General features: G+C 41.7%; 1 protein-coding gene across 1 annotated transcript in view; it reads left to right on the forward strand.

Annotated features, from left to right (window-relative positions):
* Nucleotides 1-18,861, forward strand: part of adamts6 (ADAM metallopeptidase with thrombospondin type 1 motif, 6) — a 52,270-nt gene that overhangs the window by 8,800 nt on the left and 24,609 nt on the right. Inside the window, exons 5-11 of the mRNA XM_077497618.1 lie at nucleotides 1,112-1,308; nucleotides 1,403-1,486; nucleotides 1,646-1,794; nucleotides 2,909-2,952; nucleotides 8,099-8,204; nucleotides 11,755-11,901; nucleotides 18,344-18,485. Of these exons, the coding sequence (XP_077353744.1) occupies nucleotides 1,112-1,308; nucleotides 1,403-1,486; nucleotides 1,646-1,794; nucleotides 2,909-2,952; nucleotides 8,099-8,204; nucleotides 11,755-11,901; nucleotides 18,344-18,485 (869 nt within the window). The remainder of the gene's footprint in view (nucleotides 1-1,111; nucleotides 1,309-1,402; nucleotides 1,487-1,645; nucleotides 1,795-2,908; nucleotides 2,953-8,098; nucleotides 8,205-11,754; nucleotides 11,902-18,343; nucleotides 18,486-18,861) is intronic.

Consider the following 18,861-nt stretch of genomic DNA (forward strand, 5'->3'; position numbering starts at 1 on the left):
CAAGGCTGACGCGAATGATCAAAGCCTTTGTAACCTTAAACCTAATTTGACGGAGCGTCACGAAACAAAAAATATTAGTATCAAAGTCACTGATGTGGAGGAAATGTATCTTTTCTTTTCAATTTTCGTTCAATGTCACTCAAATGACCTATTTTCAAATGGTGATTACTCGGGGTGGGAAGTGCCTAGTTCCTGACGATTCGATCCGTATCACGATTCATAGGTCGCGATTGGATTCGATACCGATTAATCCCAATATGAATTTACAAGTCGATTGTTGCGATTTTTTTACTCAAATTTAGAAAATACCATTCAGTTAACTTGTACATGTACAATGTAAGATTTGTATGAAAATTTATTATTTATTAATCTGAAACTTCAGTTTTATAACTGTGAGCCGCTGTATTTAACAAACAGGTTGTAACCTTTTTCATGTTAGAGCAGCATTGAAATAAAATATTAAGGCTTAATGTTTCATTAATATAACATTCTTCCATGCTTAAGGTGTGAAAGTTTGACGTTTTGTTGAATATTTTTCCATCAAAAATGGATGTTAAAAAATCGATTCAACTGCCTAATGAATCGATTCAACCGTGAATCGAATTGAAACGTTGTTTATGTAGCAAAAAAAAAAATCCCCGCAATATTCTGTTTGCTTCGGAAAAATTTGTTAATATGCTCGGAATGGCATTGGGGGTCGTTTTTTAATAACGTGTGGCAGTAAAAGAGTTAACTTTTATGTCAAAGAACGAAAAAAAAAAAAAAAGCAGAACCAGGTGGAAATTGAGGTATTTGGGACAGGGTCTTAGAAGAACCAACAAAAAGCTGTTGTCGCAGGAAGCCAGCGTGCCCCGACATGTACGAACTTTAACACTTTTCCCCAGAGCATCTGGGTCATAAAGCGAAAGGCGAGAACTGCGTGGTTCAAAGGGGCAGACTCGCTGCACGTTTTAGTTACTACCATAAGAACACAGCTCCATAGTGGAGTGAGGGAACCGAGTCAACATTTCTTTAAGTCAAGTCAAGTCAAGTCAAGTCATCTTTATTTATATACCGATTTCAAACGTTCTAAACCGAGTTGTTCGTCTGACCTCATCGTTGTGGTTTACAGACCTGGTTAAAACCAGCGTCCCCTCCCAGGTCCGAACGCCCGACCCAACCCGGCGCGACGACACGGGCCCGCGCCGAGCGCGGCGCTCCGTCAGCACCGAGCGTTTCGTGGAGACGCTGGTGGTGGCCGACAAGATGATGGTCGGCTACCACGGCCGCAAAGACATCGAGCACTACATCCTGTCCGTCATGAATATTGTAAGTTTGATCCCGCTTTCTCGGAGGGCGCCCCCCCCTGGTGGTGAACGCCATTTGTCTGACTTTGTGTCGTTTCTTCTTTTCTGGAGGTCAGGTTGCCAAACTTTACCGCGATGCCAGTCTAGGAAATGTTGTGAACATCATTGTGACGCGGCTCATCGTTCTGACTGAAGATCAGGTACGAAGGTCCGAGAAAACGCCACCAAGATGGTTTATTTGGGTATTTTGACCGTTCTAGCTTCCTTTTTCGGCTAAGTGTTGTAAAAAAAAATGTATCGAAATGTCAAGGGCTTAAACTTAGGATCCATTCTCTGTGCAATATCACCTCCATCCGCAGCCTAACCTGGAGATCAACCATCACGCCGACAAGTCTCTGGACAGCTTCTGCAAATGGCAAAAGTCCATCCTGTCCCACCACAGCGACGGCGGCAACAGCATTCCGGAGAACGGGATGGCCCACCACGACAACGCTGTGCTCATCACTCGGTGAGGACGAGTCGGGGGTCTTCCGGCGCCTTTTGCCGTTATAATCGCCGATAGCCCAATAAAGATGAAAATAGAAGGTGCTCTGTGCAACGTCGCGCGGCGGGAGCCAAAATCTACGCTCGTCTTTATCTGCGCCGTTGTTGGCAGGACTGTTTGGCCCGGTAAACTATAGCAACTCAAGTGTTTAGCAGGCCGATTCTGTCTCAAGAAGCGTCTCTTCACTTTCTGTCATCGGAGCACTCTCGCCAGCTGACGCTCGGCAGATTTACTCCTGGATGACGTCACCTTTCACTTTTTCTTATTAGACGGGGTTTTTACAATATTGTGACCTTTTTTAAATATCTTCAACCTCCCCATAATATCGTGATAATTATTGTATTGTGGGATTCATATCGTGATAATATCGTATCGTGACATTTGGATATCGTTACATCCCTAATTTATAATGGTAGTCAATGGAACCAACGCTTGGTCAAATTGAACATGTGCACTATACAAACTTGTATCCCAAATATAATAATGACAATAGTCATTTGGAAATGATGGATAGTGACCTTTTGAACTTCAACATGTCGGGCCAATCTGGGTGAAATTTCAGATCCACAAGTGTATTTTTGATATTCTTTACCTATGAAAATATAGAATATTATGCAAAATAGCCAAGCAAAGTACCTTGTTTGCTTTCCAGGTTTGGGGGTTCGTATTTGGGGTTAGAGTACTTTGTTTGGTTAACAGGTTAGAGGGTTAGGACTCACGTTTGGGAACCTGTTACCCCGGACAGTTGGAAGGAACGAGGAACAAGGCCTGGCTGGGGAGGGATGCATTGGAAAGAAGGCGGCGAGCAGAGCGAAATCAAATTTGCCGTGCCCTTGGTTTTAATAGATTAAAAGCTTTAGCTACGATTGGATCATTGGTGTCCATTGTAAGATGCACGCGGCCTCCCTCGGCTGCGCTCTATTGGATTAGCGGCACGCGAGTTTGCGGGGTCAACGGTCGGGTCGGGTCGGGTCGGGTCGGGTCAGGGCGCGGCCCGGTCCACCTTCGTGCGGTGAGACGGGAGCCGAGCCGTCACGACAACAAAGTGCTCATATTCTCCTCCATCTTGTGTTTTTAGGTACGACATCTGCACCTACAAGAACAAACCCTGTGGAACGTTAGGTGAGTGCAGCCAAATGACCGGAAGAGCTCGGCAAACGTTTTAGTTTAAATATCGCCAACAATATCGTGATAATTATCATATCGTGATATCGTATCGTGATGTTTGGGTATCGTTACATCCCTAATAACGCCACACAGAAATCAATGTATTCAAGCTGTGAGCACAGACAAAATGGCAACGTAAGATGGCCGCCAAGGCACCTACGGCGCGGATGTGAATGAGAACGCAAACCTGAATTTAGAAGTAAATAGGAAGGAATTTAATCATTAAATTCCCTTTTAACTCATTCACTCGCCGCCATTTTCACATTTCGCAATCCCGTTCGCTCCCGGCTGTTTTACTGGATTTTGACTGATTTTGCAAGGCCCACAGAATATTGTGTTCAATTGCTATAAAAGCATGGAAGCTATCAAAAGAAAGATTAAAGTCTCTTCTTTCATCAGGAAAAAAAAAGGATGTTTGTATCTGTTTCCGTTTTGCAGCAATTAGCATTAGAAGAGAGCTAAGTTTCATCAGTTTTCACAAATCTATTTAAAATTCAAAGTAATTGAGCTTTTTTTCTACATGGCCCTGGTTGATTTCCTTTGCTCTGCTGCCACCTGTTGGCCGTTGATGTAATAACTACCATTTCGGCAACCGTTCTTTGCAGTTGAGAAGCTGCATCAAAGCCTTCTGTATGCTCTAGCATAAAAAAAACAACAACAACAAAAACGTATAAATACGTCTTTGGGACACTTAGAACATTAAAAAAAACGTATTTATACGTTATTGGGAGTAAATGAGTTAATTGGTTTCTCGCATGAATCGTTATGACTGCGTGTTTGACGTGGTAAAATAGCGGAACAAAACAAAATCAGACCGGCTAAAACGGGACGTCAGTACAGCTGGAATTGATCAGCCTGTGCCTTTCACGCAGCGAAGTGAGATATCGTTGATGCTACTTCACGAACGGAGCGAAGGCAAAAAAAAAAAAGCAGCCCCCCCTCGCAGCAATACCTCCCGTCTCCTCCCTTTTCCTCTCTCTCCTTCTCACCACCTCCAGCCTCCTCTCGCTCGCCATCTTATCTGCACAAGGGCCCGCAGGCAGCGCGGTATATCTTGCAGGGTAGTATTGTGACTTCAGGGAGCGCTTTGACAGTTTGACCGCATTCGTCGCATTCCCGCCGGTCGCTTTAATTGCTCCCGGCATCTGCTTGGCTTCCTCGTTGTCCAACCCCCCACCTCTCTCTCACCCTCTTCTCGGAGATCGTGCTCCGGGGCCACGACTCTGGCCTTTTCGGGGTCACGGAGTACTAATCAGTGAGCCTGGAGATAGTAACACAGTACGGCGCTGGTGTTAAGAAAACAACGGACGCTTCACACTCGCACACATTCTTCAAGTAAGCGCAGAGTGTAGCCCCACCCCTCCTTTCCTCTCCCACCTTCTTTCCTCACCTTCAGGCTCGCCTCCTTCCCTCTCGGGCCCATCGCGATTTGCGAGTCTATTCTTGTTTAGCCTCTTAGCAAAGAGGATACAAAAGCCGTGACACTCTTAGCCAATGCGCATCGGGTGTGTGGGGGGGGGGCTGGTGCAAACTCACCGTTTGCAGGTGTCTTCCTTCCCCGTTGGGACCCTCTCGCGTGCGTCCCCAGAAAGCCGCGGGTTCAGTTTAAAGGGATTTGCCGTATTGGAAATACAAACAAAGATCTGACACTTAACGGCTTGCGTATGTAAATATTGGCGTGCAGATTAGATTACAATAGGCCTTTATTCAACACACAATGGGGAGAAATTGACAAAAGATAAGCAGTCGATTGAGCTATAAACGCCAGCAAATGCTAATTAGGGGCGGGAACCTCTGGCCACCTCACGATGCGACGCGATATGCGATACAAGGCTCACGATAACGATTATCTCACGGTATGACGATCAATATATTGCTCAGGTAATAAATCCACGATAATCTATGATAAAACTAATCATATAATAATAATAATAATAATAATAATAATAACAACAACAACAATTATTATTGTTATTATTATAAAATAAATATCAATAAATAATAATACAATAATAATAAAAAATAATAATTCATAATATAATAAAATAATATAAATAAGTATAATATAAATACATAATATTAATATACATATTTCTATATATATATATATATATTACGAAAAATTAAGAATAATAAAAAACTAAGCAGATGAGTCAGGTAACAAATCCACGATAATCTATGATAAAACTAATCATATGATGATAATAATAATAATAATAATAATAATAATAATAATAAATACTACAAATACATTCATAATAATAATAATATTAATAATTATAATAATAATACTAATAATAATAAACCTAAGCTGATGAGTCTTTTTCGCCTGTAGACTTGCGTCCATTTCCCAGCCACTCTTATGAGGTGCTCCCCCTAGTGGCCTGCCTAGTAATTGCTCAATAAGTCATGAACAACGGAGCTGTTATAGTGGCTGTATAATTAACTACAAATATCGCGATACTTGCGTAGGCGTATCGATAATCTATCGGGAGAGAAAGTATCACGATTTACCGCGATATCGGCATATCGTCACACTCTTAATGCTAATAATCAGCAGTACATGACAATTTTAGTTATTTGTTCCCCTCAAGGGGAAATGTAAAAAAAAAATACAATTACCATTTTTGCCCTGATTTCTCCTGGCAAGCTCCGCTCGGGATAGTTGCGACGTTTCGCAGAATTATGTTTGCGTACGATTTCATCACAGCGTTGATTTATCTGGCCGGCCGCTTTTGGAGGCTGCAATTTGGCTGAACACCGGGTTCTGCAGAGATGTTCTTCATATTTCAAGCGCGGATGACAGACAGAGACAGAGAGAGAGAAAGATGTTCGGAATTCCTTTCTTGTGTTGGAGACAATGCAGATGTGAGTTAGTAACAGTGCTTGAGATGTCAACATGGACTAAAAATGCTGTCTGTGTTTTTCAGTTGATGACGTTAGGAAATTTACGGTCCCGTTCACGCTGGCCAAATAAGATGACTTTTTCACTGCTTTATTTCGGGCTTGTAAGGCACCGATGCGATTGGTGGGGAGCTGGAGATCGACTTAGGATCACCAGACGAGAGGTGGGAGCCTCTGGCTACCTCTCGATACGATACGATATGCGATACAAGGCTCACGATTATCTCACGATATGACGATACAGCGATATATTTATTGCTCAGGTAATCCACGATAATCTATGATAATAAAAATAATAAAATAATACAAAATTATAATTCATAATATAATAAAAATAATATAAATAATTATGATATAAATACATAATATAAAATATAAATATATATCAATAATATATATAAAAATATAAATAAATAAAAGATAATAATAATGAAAAAAAAACACTAAGCTGATGAGTCTTCTTCAGCTGAAGACTTGCGTCCATTTCCCCTCCACTCTCATGAGGCGCTCCCCCTAGTGGCCCGCCAAGTAATTGCTCAATAAGTCATCAACAATGGAGCCGTTATAGTGGCGGTTATATCACGACATATACTTTTAACTTTCTATTTGCGTGCAGCAGAACAGCTAAATGCCGCTTCACCCTGTTTGCTTTGAAAGTCAAAGCCCTAATGGTTTATTAATAATCAACTCGTATTTCCTTAATGTATTCAGGACCCAAACCATTCAGTGATTTAGAGACCAGTAGCAAAATTTTACTAGTTCGACCTAGTAACATAAATAGCTTTCCATTTCTGTTTGAGGACTTGTTTGGGGGAAAAAAATGTTACTATAGAGGACAAAAGATATTACAAATACACGAATCTTGATAGCGACAATATTGAATAAATGCTGAATCGGCGTTCCGTCGTGAACATTCTTGTGGTGTAGTCACGACATACACTCACACATACGCAACCCCCCCCCCCCCCCCCCACAGACACAAACACACCTGCTTTGCGCCGTCATCCGATCCACTCTGCACTCACCTGTAGATGTCATCTGTGAAGAATTGCCTCCTGTCTCCCGATCTGACCTCTCGGGCTTTTCGGGGGAAAAAAAAAAAAAAAAAAGGCTTGGCGACACCTGGATTACAGGAGAGGCTGAAAGTTGAAACAGCTTCTTCTGCTCTCCTTTTCTTTTTTGCCAGCTCCCAAATGAGGAAAACATCTTCTTTTTTTCTTCTTCTCCTCTGACAGCTTTTCGGGTGCGGCGGTTTCCTTCCTTGGCTCGCCTTGTAGGCGATGCCTGGCGCTTGGTGAAGTGTAAACCTCCGCCTCGATGTTTTCCAGCGGCCGGAAGCGGCCAATCCTGAGATTTCTCTTGCTGTCGCGGACAACCAAAACTGGGAAATTCGGGCGATTGTGTGTCATAGCAGTCAAAACGGCGTTTTCTTGTTTGTGTGAAAGGTAGCTTACACAAAATGAGGGGGGCAGGCGGGGCATTTTGAAGGCAGTGTAATACCGTACAGTCTTGCACACACAAACAAAGAATAATAATAATACTTCTTCTTCTACTACTACTAAATTGAGTGACACAGTAAAATGCTGCCTTATGAGTATTATTTTATCTGTCTACATGTGGTGCTCCACCGTTTGTGTCCAAATTCTTCCTGAAACTGTGACTATCAAAGCTAACCGTTAGCATGTCAGCGGCGTTTTGTAGTATTTGTTAGCATTATGCTAAGCAGACTTTCCGAAGGCAAAGTTATGTGGTTGTTTGATCTATGCTGCATAAATGATCAAATATTTTTAGCCATCCATCCATCCATCCATCCATCTTCATCAACAAATCACCACCACACATTAACAGAAGCCCAGAGGTGGGAACGAGTTCATGTGTATAAATCCTGTATTTTTTTTTTATTTTTTATATAGTGCATTTTCCTGAGGGAAAACAGAAGACCCCGCCTTTAAAGTTGGCTGTAACGAGTTTTGCTCTTATCAATCAGAGATTTCAAATGTGTCGTCCTCACAGCATTGGCTCTACGAATATACATTTGAAATCTGATTGGTTAAAGAAAAACGGTACCACTGCTAATGTCGAAAAATCTGGCAATCGATGCTGAGCCACAAAGAAATCTAAGAAGTCTAATAAGTGTGCTTGTGCTTGCGTTTGACTCCTGTTGTGTGTGTGCGCGTGTGCTTTTTTTTTCGTCCAGGTTTGGCCTCGGTGGCGGGAATGTGCGAGCCGGAGCGGAGCTGCAGCATCAACGAAGACATTGGCCTTGGCTCGGCTTTCACCATCGCGCACGAGATCGGCCACAAGTGAGTCCAAATGATTTTTTATTTTTTTTATTTTATTTTTTTCCTGTGGCACGAAACTCAATGGCTGCACACCAACCACTCCAAATACCCTAAAGTGATTTCAAAGATTTGTTTCTACAATATATGGTACATGTTTGAACACTATTTCTAAAAACGTGCAAAGGCTATGCGGTACTCAACTCTGGAGATATAGCGTGAACAGTTTTTCAGCATTTCAGTTTTTTGTTTGTTTGTTTTTGGGCATATTTAAATGTGACATGCACGGTTAGCTATTTAAGCAATGCCTAAACCCCCAAAATTAATCTTCTCTTTGGATATTCTGCTGGCAAAGGATGCTTTAGAGCGCCTTGTTGTTGCGAAGGGTGGGAACATTTTTCGGTCTCGATTTGAAATCCAGTCGCGTAAGTGCTTCAGAGTGCCCCGTTGTTGTGGCATGGAAAAGGCTTGGCGAGAACCTGGTGTGATAAAATGCAGTTGCTGGAATGTTTTTTTTAAAAGTATATATTATTTATTTATTTATTTTTTACAAATTTTCAAATTTTATTTAAAGGGATACTTGACTCATTGAGCCATTTTTAGCAGTAAAAAGTTTGTCTATAATTAATCTGGTAACTTCATTATTTTTCATGTACAATTAGTATCTTAAAAAGTCATTTTTCTACCTGCTGTCGACTGATGATGACATCACCTGTGCCGAGGAAGTAGGTAACGACCAATCATGGTTCAGTTTACTGACCAAACCAAGAAAACAGGTGAGCCATCACTGGCCGTTACCTGACTTCCTCAGCACGGGTGATGTCATCATCAGTCGACAGCAAGTTGAAAAATGACTTTTTAAAGGTATTCATGAAAAAATAATGACGTTATCAAATTAATTCTGGACCAAATATTAACTTTTCACTGCTGAAAATTGTCAAGTATCCCTTTAAATTTTTCACCAGCTACGCACCTTCTACTGTCATATTAGGGGTCGGAGTATCAAATCCCTACTCTGCATGACCTATTTCATATTTATGGGAATTGCAAATGTTTACAAACAAAATTTTATTTTTCTACAAATTTTCACCATTTTTCTTAATGCCTGCTGCACCAGTGGTGCATTGAACCATTACTCCGTATTATTAAATATAATTCAGAATTTTGTACCACATTTCACTTTTTTATTTTCATTTATTTATTATTATTATTATTATTATTTATTTATTTATTTATTTATTTATGTATTTATTTATTTATTTATTTATTTTTTACAATTTATCAATATTTCTTAATGTCTGATGCCCAGCCAACTACTAGGTTTGAATGACAAATTAAACGCTGACTCACAGAATCACGACTCTTTATTAACTACAAAATATATATTTATATCGAAATCACACATTTCTACAACAATGATGGACTTTTTTTCACAATTTTTCACCATTTCTCCTAAGGAATCACTCCTCTGTATGAACGATAACATACATATTGTAAACAGCAAGCGTTTTAGTTCTTTTACTACATGTGGGAGTGCCAAAACGTTGTGCGCCTCGTGACTCGGCTCCGTCATGTGACCCGAGTCCACGTCATGTGACCTCCCGTGTGTGCTTTCCGACCACCTTTAAGCCTTTCTGCCTCCTCCCGGGCCGCGTGCCTCGGGACTTGGCACGAGCGCCGCGGCGGGCTCCGAGTCCAGCGTGTCGCGCGCGCATACCTTTGGCTCGCGACTCGAGCGCGCAAAATAATGATGATGTATTAGCCTCCCCGGAGAGTTGTGCAAGATGGCGATTTCCTTTTATTATGTCTCGTGTCTGCTTCTGTTGCAAGGGGCCGGTTGTAAAAATAGTCGATGCCTGCAGAAGATGTATAAGGAATAACAGCGCGGCCGGGCCTGATTTATTTCCAGCGCGTTCTAAAATGTCACATACACGGCCCGCGCTAGAAAAAACAAAAAAAAACAAAAAAAAAAACAGCTTGAGACGGCGCGATGCGGTTGGGTTTGTTAAATACATTAGAGCTGATTTGTGCTCCCGGAGCCCGCAAGGAAAAGTTTAAATTGATTGTTAAGATGATTAGTTTTCAAACTCTCCGGCCCGGGAACTCTCTGGTAATTGATCCAAAGGATTCCCGCCCTCCCTCCCGACTTTCCAGCCTCTCTGGCGGCCCGCTCAGACCTGCCGGCGCTGATTGACAGGCAGGCATCACATTTGTGAGAGAGAGAGATTTTTGATATTTTGAAGTTTGGTCGCAAAGTTGGATGCAAGAAACTGTTTTAAGCCAGTTTCATTTAAAGAGATACTTCAAGTCAAGTCAAGTCAAGTCAAGTTTATTTATATACCACTTAATCATAGAACCTACCAAAAGAAAAATTAGTCTCTTCTTTCATCTTCTTTTTACGATTTTGCAGCAATTAGCATTAGAACATAGCTAAGTTAAAAAGAAAAAAGAAAAAAAGATGGCCCTGGTTGATCTCTTATACTCTGCTGCCACCTGCTGGCCGTTTTCTGTAATAACTAGCATTGCTTTAAGTGACCTCTTCAGGTCAGAGGCTGCATCAAAGCTTTTTGTATGCTCTAGCATAAAAACAAAACAAAACACTAAAAATGTATAAATACGTTTTTGGGACCATGGCAATATTTAAAATAAACATTTGTATAGGTTTTTGGGAGCAAATGAGTTAAAAACGTGAAATTTGGAAGACATTTTCATCTTTATTTACAAATGTGTTTAAAACAGTGGGAAAAAAAGAGAGTTTTTTTTCAACATGGCCCTGGTTGATCTCTTATACTCTGCTGCCACCTGCTGGCCATTTTCTGTAATCACTACCATTACTTTAAGCAACCTCTTCAGGTCAGAGGCTGCATCAAAGCTTTCTGTATGCATAAAAAAAAAGTATAAATACGTTTTTGGGATCAATATTTAAAAAAAGAACGTTTGTAGAGGTTTTTGGGAGCAAATGAGTTAAAAACATGAAATTTGGTAGACATATGTATCATGAATAGACCCACAAAACAAAAAGCCATGCCCAACAAAGACACAGGAATTCTGCCGTTTTGGTTTGAAGCACCCGTTTTAGTGTAATTCCCCGGCGTCCTTCAAGGACAGACTGGTAGAGATTTTGTCGAATTGCTACCAGATTTGAACTTTACCAGACAGACGGGTGATGGTAAATTGCCAAGAATTTGGCTTGTCGTCATCGGATGTGGCAACAAAATGTGTGTGAAAGCCGCAAGGTCAGATCTGAATCAAAAGTTGAAATTGATTGTTAAGATGATTCGTTTTCAAACTCTCCAGCCCGGGACCTCTCTGGTAATTGATCCAAAGGATAACCCACACTTTCCATCCCCCCCAAAAACACTTTCCAGCCTCCCCCGGTGGCCTGCTCAGACCTGCCGGCGTTGATTGACAGGCAGGCATCACAGTGGTGATTAGGAGTTTTTCTCATTCCTGCCGAGCTCCAGACAGAGTTTGACCCTTGACCGCGGTCTACGCTGCTCACAGCTGTTTTAAGAGCCACTTTTACGGCTTTGGAGGCGGCGGCTAACTCGTTATCTCTGCTCTCGGCTCGCAGCTTCGGCATGAACCACGACGGCATCGGAAACTCGTGCGGCACCAAAGGCCACGAGATGGCCAAGCTGATGGCTGCGCACATCACCGCCAACACCAATCCCTTCTCCTGGTCGGCCTGCAGCAAAGACTACATCACCAGCTTTCTCGAGTAAGTGGATGATGACTGATCACCTGCGGAAAGACAGTTGTTTTTTTTGCCGACATCCGTGATAGAGCTAAAGGTCGTACTAGTAGACCAAAAGTGGCATTAGTAGTGAGAAATAACATTACTAGTAAAACACAATCATAGTGTGCTGAATTGTCTGGCTAGAGTAGACCCACAAAAAAAAAAAAAAAAAAAAAAAAACGTATAAAAACGTCTTTGGGACACTTAAAACATTTAAATAAAACGTATTTATACGTTTTTGGGAGCAAATTAGTTAAAAAAGATTCTAGTCCTCACCCAATTTTCCTTAACAGCATGAAATTTGGTAGGCATGTCAATCATTGGTAGACCCACAAAAACAATTTCAAGAGGCCATCTTTGAAGACACATAGGAAATCTGCAGTTTCAATTTGTAGCGTTTCATCTTGCCTTAACATCTTTCATATTTTTTTTTTCAAAAACTATTCAGCCCCCAGAGTCAGTTTCACTTAGCAACATTGAAGTTTGGTTGGCATTTCCATCATGAGCAGACCCACAAAAAAGTATCAAGAAAACGCAGATGTATCACTTTGCTTTGAAATGGCCATTTTAACCATTTCCGGGGATCCCCCAAATATGGACTCATTCTATACACTTTGCATGATTGCTACCTAATTTCAACCGTGTCGATTGACAACAGTAAATTGTAGATCAGTTGACTTTTTTTTGTCAAAGCAGCAAAGTTTGCAAAAGTCCGTTCAACAAGGTAAAACGCTGGCCGTCTGCTCCCTACCCAACGTCGTCGTTCTCCATTAAATTAATCGTCTCCATTTCATCAACACGTCAGACCTCCTTGAGGCTGAGAATGACGACACGTCCTCTGTGGGGTCCCCTCGCGCCACAAGGTGAGCCAATTAGCTAATGTGGAGCCAACGCGCCGTCTGGATGACAAGTCAAAAAGTACTCGCATTAGATTTTAGCGTGCTCAGTTGTCTTCCGAGTGAGGACAAAGCTCGTCGCCGTACATGGACCTCAAGTTGGGTATCAAGCATATCGAGTGCAAACGCTCAAACGGCTTTCCGTACGCACGCGCACACAACCGCACGCTCGCAAAGTTTTGTTTTTTTTCTCCGTCGGAATGAGGCCCCGCTGGCTGCCAGCCTGGCACGGTGAAAAACGCGCACGGGCCTCAAGTCAGACGAAGCCAGACAAAACATCTGGAGTCGGCCTTCAGCGTCTGGCAGAAAGCAGATACCCGCCATCCTGACGGGGAGCTCCTGGCCCCGGTCGCTCCTCGCACGTCACGGCTCCTTCTCGGCCAGAAAACCTCCACTCAGGCGAGTCAGGCGCTCTAATGCCGTCTCGTTCAAAGCCGATGCAAAAAAAACACACGCAGCTCCGGCAATTCTTAGATTTGTTGATTTCAGTGTTAGATTAAAAAAAAAAAAAAAAAGGCCTTGGTGGAGGTCATAGACAAACAAATATTCATGATATATATATATATATATATATATATATATATTAGGGATGTAACGATATCAAAATATCACGATATGTCAAAATATCACGATATGAAGCTCATGATACGATAATTATCACGATATTGTGAGGAGTTTGGCGAAATTTAGAAAAGGTCACAATATTATAAAAAAAATAAAATAGCTCATACTAAAAAATAGGGGTGTGAATTGCCTAGTACCTGACGATTCGATTCGTATCACGATTCACAGGTCACGATTCGATTCGATACCGATTAATCCCGATACGAATTTATAAGTCGATTGTTGCGATTTTTTTTCATTCAAATTTAGAAAATACTAATCAGTAAGCTTGTAGAGTGTAAGATTTATATGAAAATGTATTATTTATTTATCTGAAATTTCAGTCTTATAGAGGTTGTAATCTGTTTCATGTTTGAACAGCATTAAAATAAAATATTAAGGCTTAATGTTCCGTTCATATAACATTCTTCCATGCTCAAGGTGTGAATCCTTAAAAAAATAAAAAATAAATAAAAATAAAAAAATAAAAAAAAATCGATTCTGCCGATTATTGAATCGATTCGAGAATCGCGCGATGTAGTATCGCGATATATCGCCGAATCGATTTTTTTTTAACACCCCTACTAAAAAATAAGCACAATATTGTACTTTTGTACATAACAGCAATGCATATAAGCCACTTACAATCTCGAATAACACCTATTGAGGCGCTTACTTGTTAGTGCACGCACACATATTGACTCGGTTCACAGGCACGTTCCCCTTCATCTGACAATTAATATAGATTTTAAACATAGAAGGGCCAAGACATCCCTAATGAAAATTAAATTGCACTAAAAAACTAGCCACAAGAGGGTGCTAGAACTGCACAAACGGACTTTTTTTTTTTTTTTTTAACGCAGGTTCTGCTTTTAAATACTGTGAACATGACGACGACGATATTGTGGCAGTTTTAATATCACGATATCACGATATTGCACTTATCGTTACATCCCTAATATATACATATATAAAAAACATTTTTTTTTTTTTTTTACTCAGATTAATCACATCTTAGAATTTTTATTAATCATGATTACTCGCTTAATTAAAAAGGCTTTTTAATCAACTAAATTTATTTTCCTAAGTCACGAAGAGTCACAGCAGAAGATGTACGCAGGAGGAGGTTCTCTGTGCTCCCGTTTAGACGGGAGGCTTTTGAATGACACGCACGTGCGCTTGACGTTGTCGTGAACTCTGTGAAGATGGCGTGAGGTGTGTTTTAAACCGCCTCCATCGTTCACCGGGAGTGTCACGCGAATTGGCTTGGCACATAAAGTCGGTTTCATACCTTCAACTTTTTGCTATTCTTCTTCATCAGACGAACTTTGTACTACCGTATAAGCCGGAAAATTGCCATCAACACATTCCGCGTCGGAACCTTTAACGCAGAGATGGAAAGGAGCGCAGGTTTTAGCTCACAAATGCCCTCGACGAAAGCGGATAAAAGCGTACGCGCTTGTCACAAAATGTTTCCGGCTGAAAGCTGTGAGCCGACCAGCGCCCGGGACGGACGTGACAAACAAAGAGCCGCTTTAGTGTGCTCGAAGGAATCCGGTATCCGAGCCCCCGCATGTCTTCTCTTATGTTACACCTCATTCCACATTAGCCAGGTTTTTTTTTTTTTTTTTTTTTTTTTTTTACTTTACTTTAATTTCGTTTTTTATGCCTTGGTGTTTCCAACAAAAGGGTTTTGTCTGTAAACTCCAATTACCCTGCCTTACCCAGCCTTCCTGCCTCCCCCAGACAGAGCTTTTTGGATATCACACACACGCTTTCTCTCCCTGCCAAGTAAACAACTTTGGCCGTCACGTTGGCCTACATTCGCTTTCTTGCAACGCTTTGTTTGGCTTTTTTAAGAAATGCTTTATGAACGCACTCTGCCGACGAGTTCAGGCCGAGTTTAAGCGACTGCGGACAAACCTGAAGGCATCGCTCCGGGATGTATGAAGCTCCCGATAGAGATTGGGCCTGCAAGTGTGGGTATCTTGGCACCCTTTGTGTGCTCAGGGCTTATATTTGAGTTTTAACATGGACATGCCATGCTCAATTTTTAACTCATTTGCTCCCAATAACGTGTAAATACGTTTTTTTAAATGTTTTAAGTGTCCCAAAGACGTATTTATACTTTTTTTTTTGTTCTTTTATGCTAGAGCATACAGAAGGCTGTGATGCAGCCTTTCAACTGCAAAGAACGGTTGCAGAAATGGTAGTTATTACACAAACGGCCAGCAGGTGGCAGCAGAGTAAAGGAGATCAACCAGGGCCATCTCGAAAAAAAGCTCAATTACTTCCAATTTTAAATAGATTTGTGAAAAACGATTAAACTTAGCTCTCTTCTAATGCTAATTGCACCAAAACGGAAAGAGATAGAAACATACTTCTTTTTCCTGATGAAAGAAGAGACTTTAATCTTTCTTTTGATAGGTTCCATGCTTTTATAGCAATAGAACACAATATTCTGTGGGCCATGCAAAATCAATCAAAATCCAGTAAAACAGTCGGGAGCGAACGGGATTGCGAAATGTGAAAATGGCTGGGAGTGAATGAGTTAATTGTATTTATTAAAATTTACTTTTATTAGCTTTAATTCAGAAATAAAAATAAAAAAACTAAAGGTATAATGCAAAGTTTCAAATATTTATAACTTGCAATCAATCAATTATGAGAGAAATTAAAGAAAAGATCAATGAGAAATAGAAAAATACATTTTAATAATAATAAAACAAAGTTAAAAACAAAAATAATGAGCTGCTATTACAAGGTGAAATCCTTAGAAAGGTCAGGACCGGACCCACCCAAAATAGGTTCGTAAAAAGAAGGCAAAATATGGAACTATCCAGAACAGAACAGGACAAATCAGAACCTAGTAACCTACCGACAGTTTGAATTCAACAGGGTTCTAAAAATAGGGCGCAAAGTGGCAAAACATTTTGTACTTTGCCAATTAATTAACGGCCTCATGCTGACATTACCCAAAAAAAGAGGACAGGCCAGATTCCCATAGCCACCCGATTTCACAGAGTTTGTAAAACTGGGGCAAAAAAAGGGACAAGACATTTTGTACCGCACCAATTAATGAACGCTGACGTTATCCTTAAAGGAGCGAGGACAGCGCGCCGGAAAACCGCCTGATTTTAACAACGTTTCAAAAAGAAGGCAACAATGTGGCCAGGCAGCATGAAGTTCGGCAATGACAATGACGTGATCCTTTAAGAGGACAGGACAGGACCCCGGAATCCTGGTTACTCCAATAAGCTTGTAAAAAGAAGGCGAATTGTGGCAAGACTAAAAACCCTGCCATTCGGGTTTGTTGCCTTTCACACGGAAAAGCAACCTGTGAAAAAGGTGGAAAAGTCTTCGTGTTGTTGGGCTATTTAAGAGGACATTTTTAGAAGAGTCCTAAATGATCTTCAGTCTTCTCGTCGTCTGCATTTGTGTTGTCAGCGAGCCCATTTTTTTCCTGTGGCGGGATGGAAGCCTTCCACCACAGCTGCCCCTGCTGGAAAATACACACCGTTATAGTAAACAGGGTTTTCCAAATGAAATACACAAGGTCCGTTTTCTCCTAATTGGATAATTATCTAATGTTAGCTCCTCGTTGAAGAAGCTCAGCGAGTCGGTCCAGAGTAAACTCCCGCGCTAATCCAACAACAAGTCGTTTATTTTTCCTGCGAGTTCCCTTTGTGAGCGCTTGTTTCTCTTTGACGGAACAGACTAAACATTATACCGCACACTCGCTATTACCCGGATTAATTCGTTCCTGCAACTTAGTGTCTCTTTAATCCAAACGAGAAACCTCTGCCTCCGGCTCTTCTAGTCCTTCAGTTTTTCCGTGCATGGTGGTGGTTAGCCCTAATAACTAGAGCTGCAATAACCGAAGGAGCAATCGCTGTAATCATTCTGCATCCGAACGCTCCCGACAAGGCAAACGTAACGGACTTCAGGTGTCCGGCGATGTTGCGCGGTTGGTTGGCGACAGCTGTCAAAATGGTGGAAACAGCCCTATTTTCCACACTTTAAACAGTCTTCACCACAAAAAAATTCAGGAGACCACTGCAGGTGCAAAACGTAGTTTGAACTGATGGAATTGTGTTAGTTGAAGAGGCGAAGAAGCATTTTACAGAAAAGAAAGATAACTTTGGAGAAGATATAAAACAGATAAAAGCCATGTTTTGTTTGATTAAGCTTGTCTCGTAGTGCGCATGACTTGGCTAATCCTGTGTAACATTGCGCTTAAAACCTGGGACAGAAAACCGGAAAAACTGCTCTGAAAGAGCCCAGCACCAATCGTCACAGTTTTTCGGAAGTTATCCAGATGCAAGAAATGCAGAGATTTATCATACGTGTTATACGGCATGACTCCTTCTTGTGATTGGCTCCAGTTAAGCCTCGTATCAATCAGAAGATCCAAAATTGCATCTCTGAATCGATATGTATTGTTTTGTTTTGATCAGTTTTGCTTACGGCATTTCATAAGAATGTACATGAGCAGAAAAGTTCCTTTCACTGTCTCATGATTACGCACCGCAATGTTGTTTGCACACTTAGAATTTAAAGACGCAAAATCCGCCACTGCAAGTCATCACAGATTTGATAGCTCACATTGCATGTGCTAAAACCGTTACGTTTGCCTTGTCGGGAGTGTTTGGATGCAGAATGATTACAGTGATTGCTCCTTCAGTTATTGCAGCTCTAGTTATTAGGGCTAGAAGAGCCTGAAATTGCAAATTGCTCATTTGCAACTACTCCTCCCAGGTTAATTGTGTGGTTTTGCCCCATGTGTTTGCATCCATTTTTTATTTTTTTTTTGCGTGCGAAACCTTTTAGTAAATATGGTGCGTAATGGGAAGAGTGGTCTACTGACATGGTCCAGCTCCATTTGTGCAAGAAACAATCCTATTGTAGCTTTGTGTTTTTGACAGCTCAGGTCGAGGGACGTGTCTGGACAATGAACCTCTGAAACGAGACTTCCTGTACCCAACAGTGGCTCCGGGGCAGGTGTACGACGCTGACGAGCAGTGCCGCTTCCAGTACGGGGCGTCCTCGCGCCAGTGCAAGTACGGGGTAAGAATCCGGCAGCTGGTCCACCGTCCCAGTTCTGAGGACTCGGGTTCGAGTCCAGGCTCCGGCCTTCCTGGGTGGAGTTTGCATGTTCTCCCCATGCCCGCGTGGGTCTTCTCTTGGTACTCCGGTCTCCTCCCACATTCCAAAGACATGCATGGCAGGTTAATTGGGCGCTCCGAATTGTCCCGAGGTGTGCGTGTGAGTGTGGATGCTTGTTCGTCTCTGTGTGCCCTGCAATTGGCTGGCAACCAGTCCAGGGTGTCCCCCGCCTACTGCCCAGAGTCAGCTGAGATAGGCGCCAGCAACCCCTGCGACCCTTGTGAGGAATAAGCGGTCAAGAAAATGGATGGATGGTCGGATGGATGGTCGGATGGAT

Source organism: Festucalex cinctus, chromosome 15 (genome assembly GCF_051991245.1).
Source record: "Festucalex cinctus isolate MCC-2025b chromosome 15, RoL_Fcin_1.0, whole genome shotgun sequence".
NCBI lineage: Eukaryota > Metazoa > Chordata > Actinopteri > Syngnathiformes > Syngnathidae > Festucalex > Festucalex cinctus.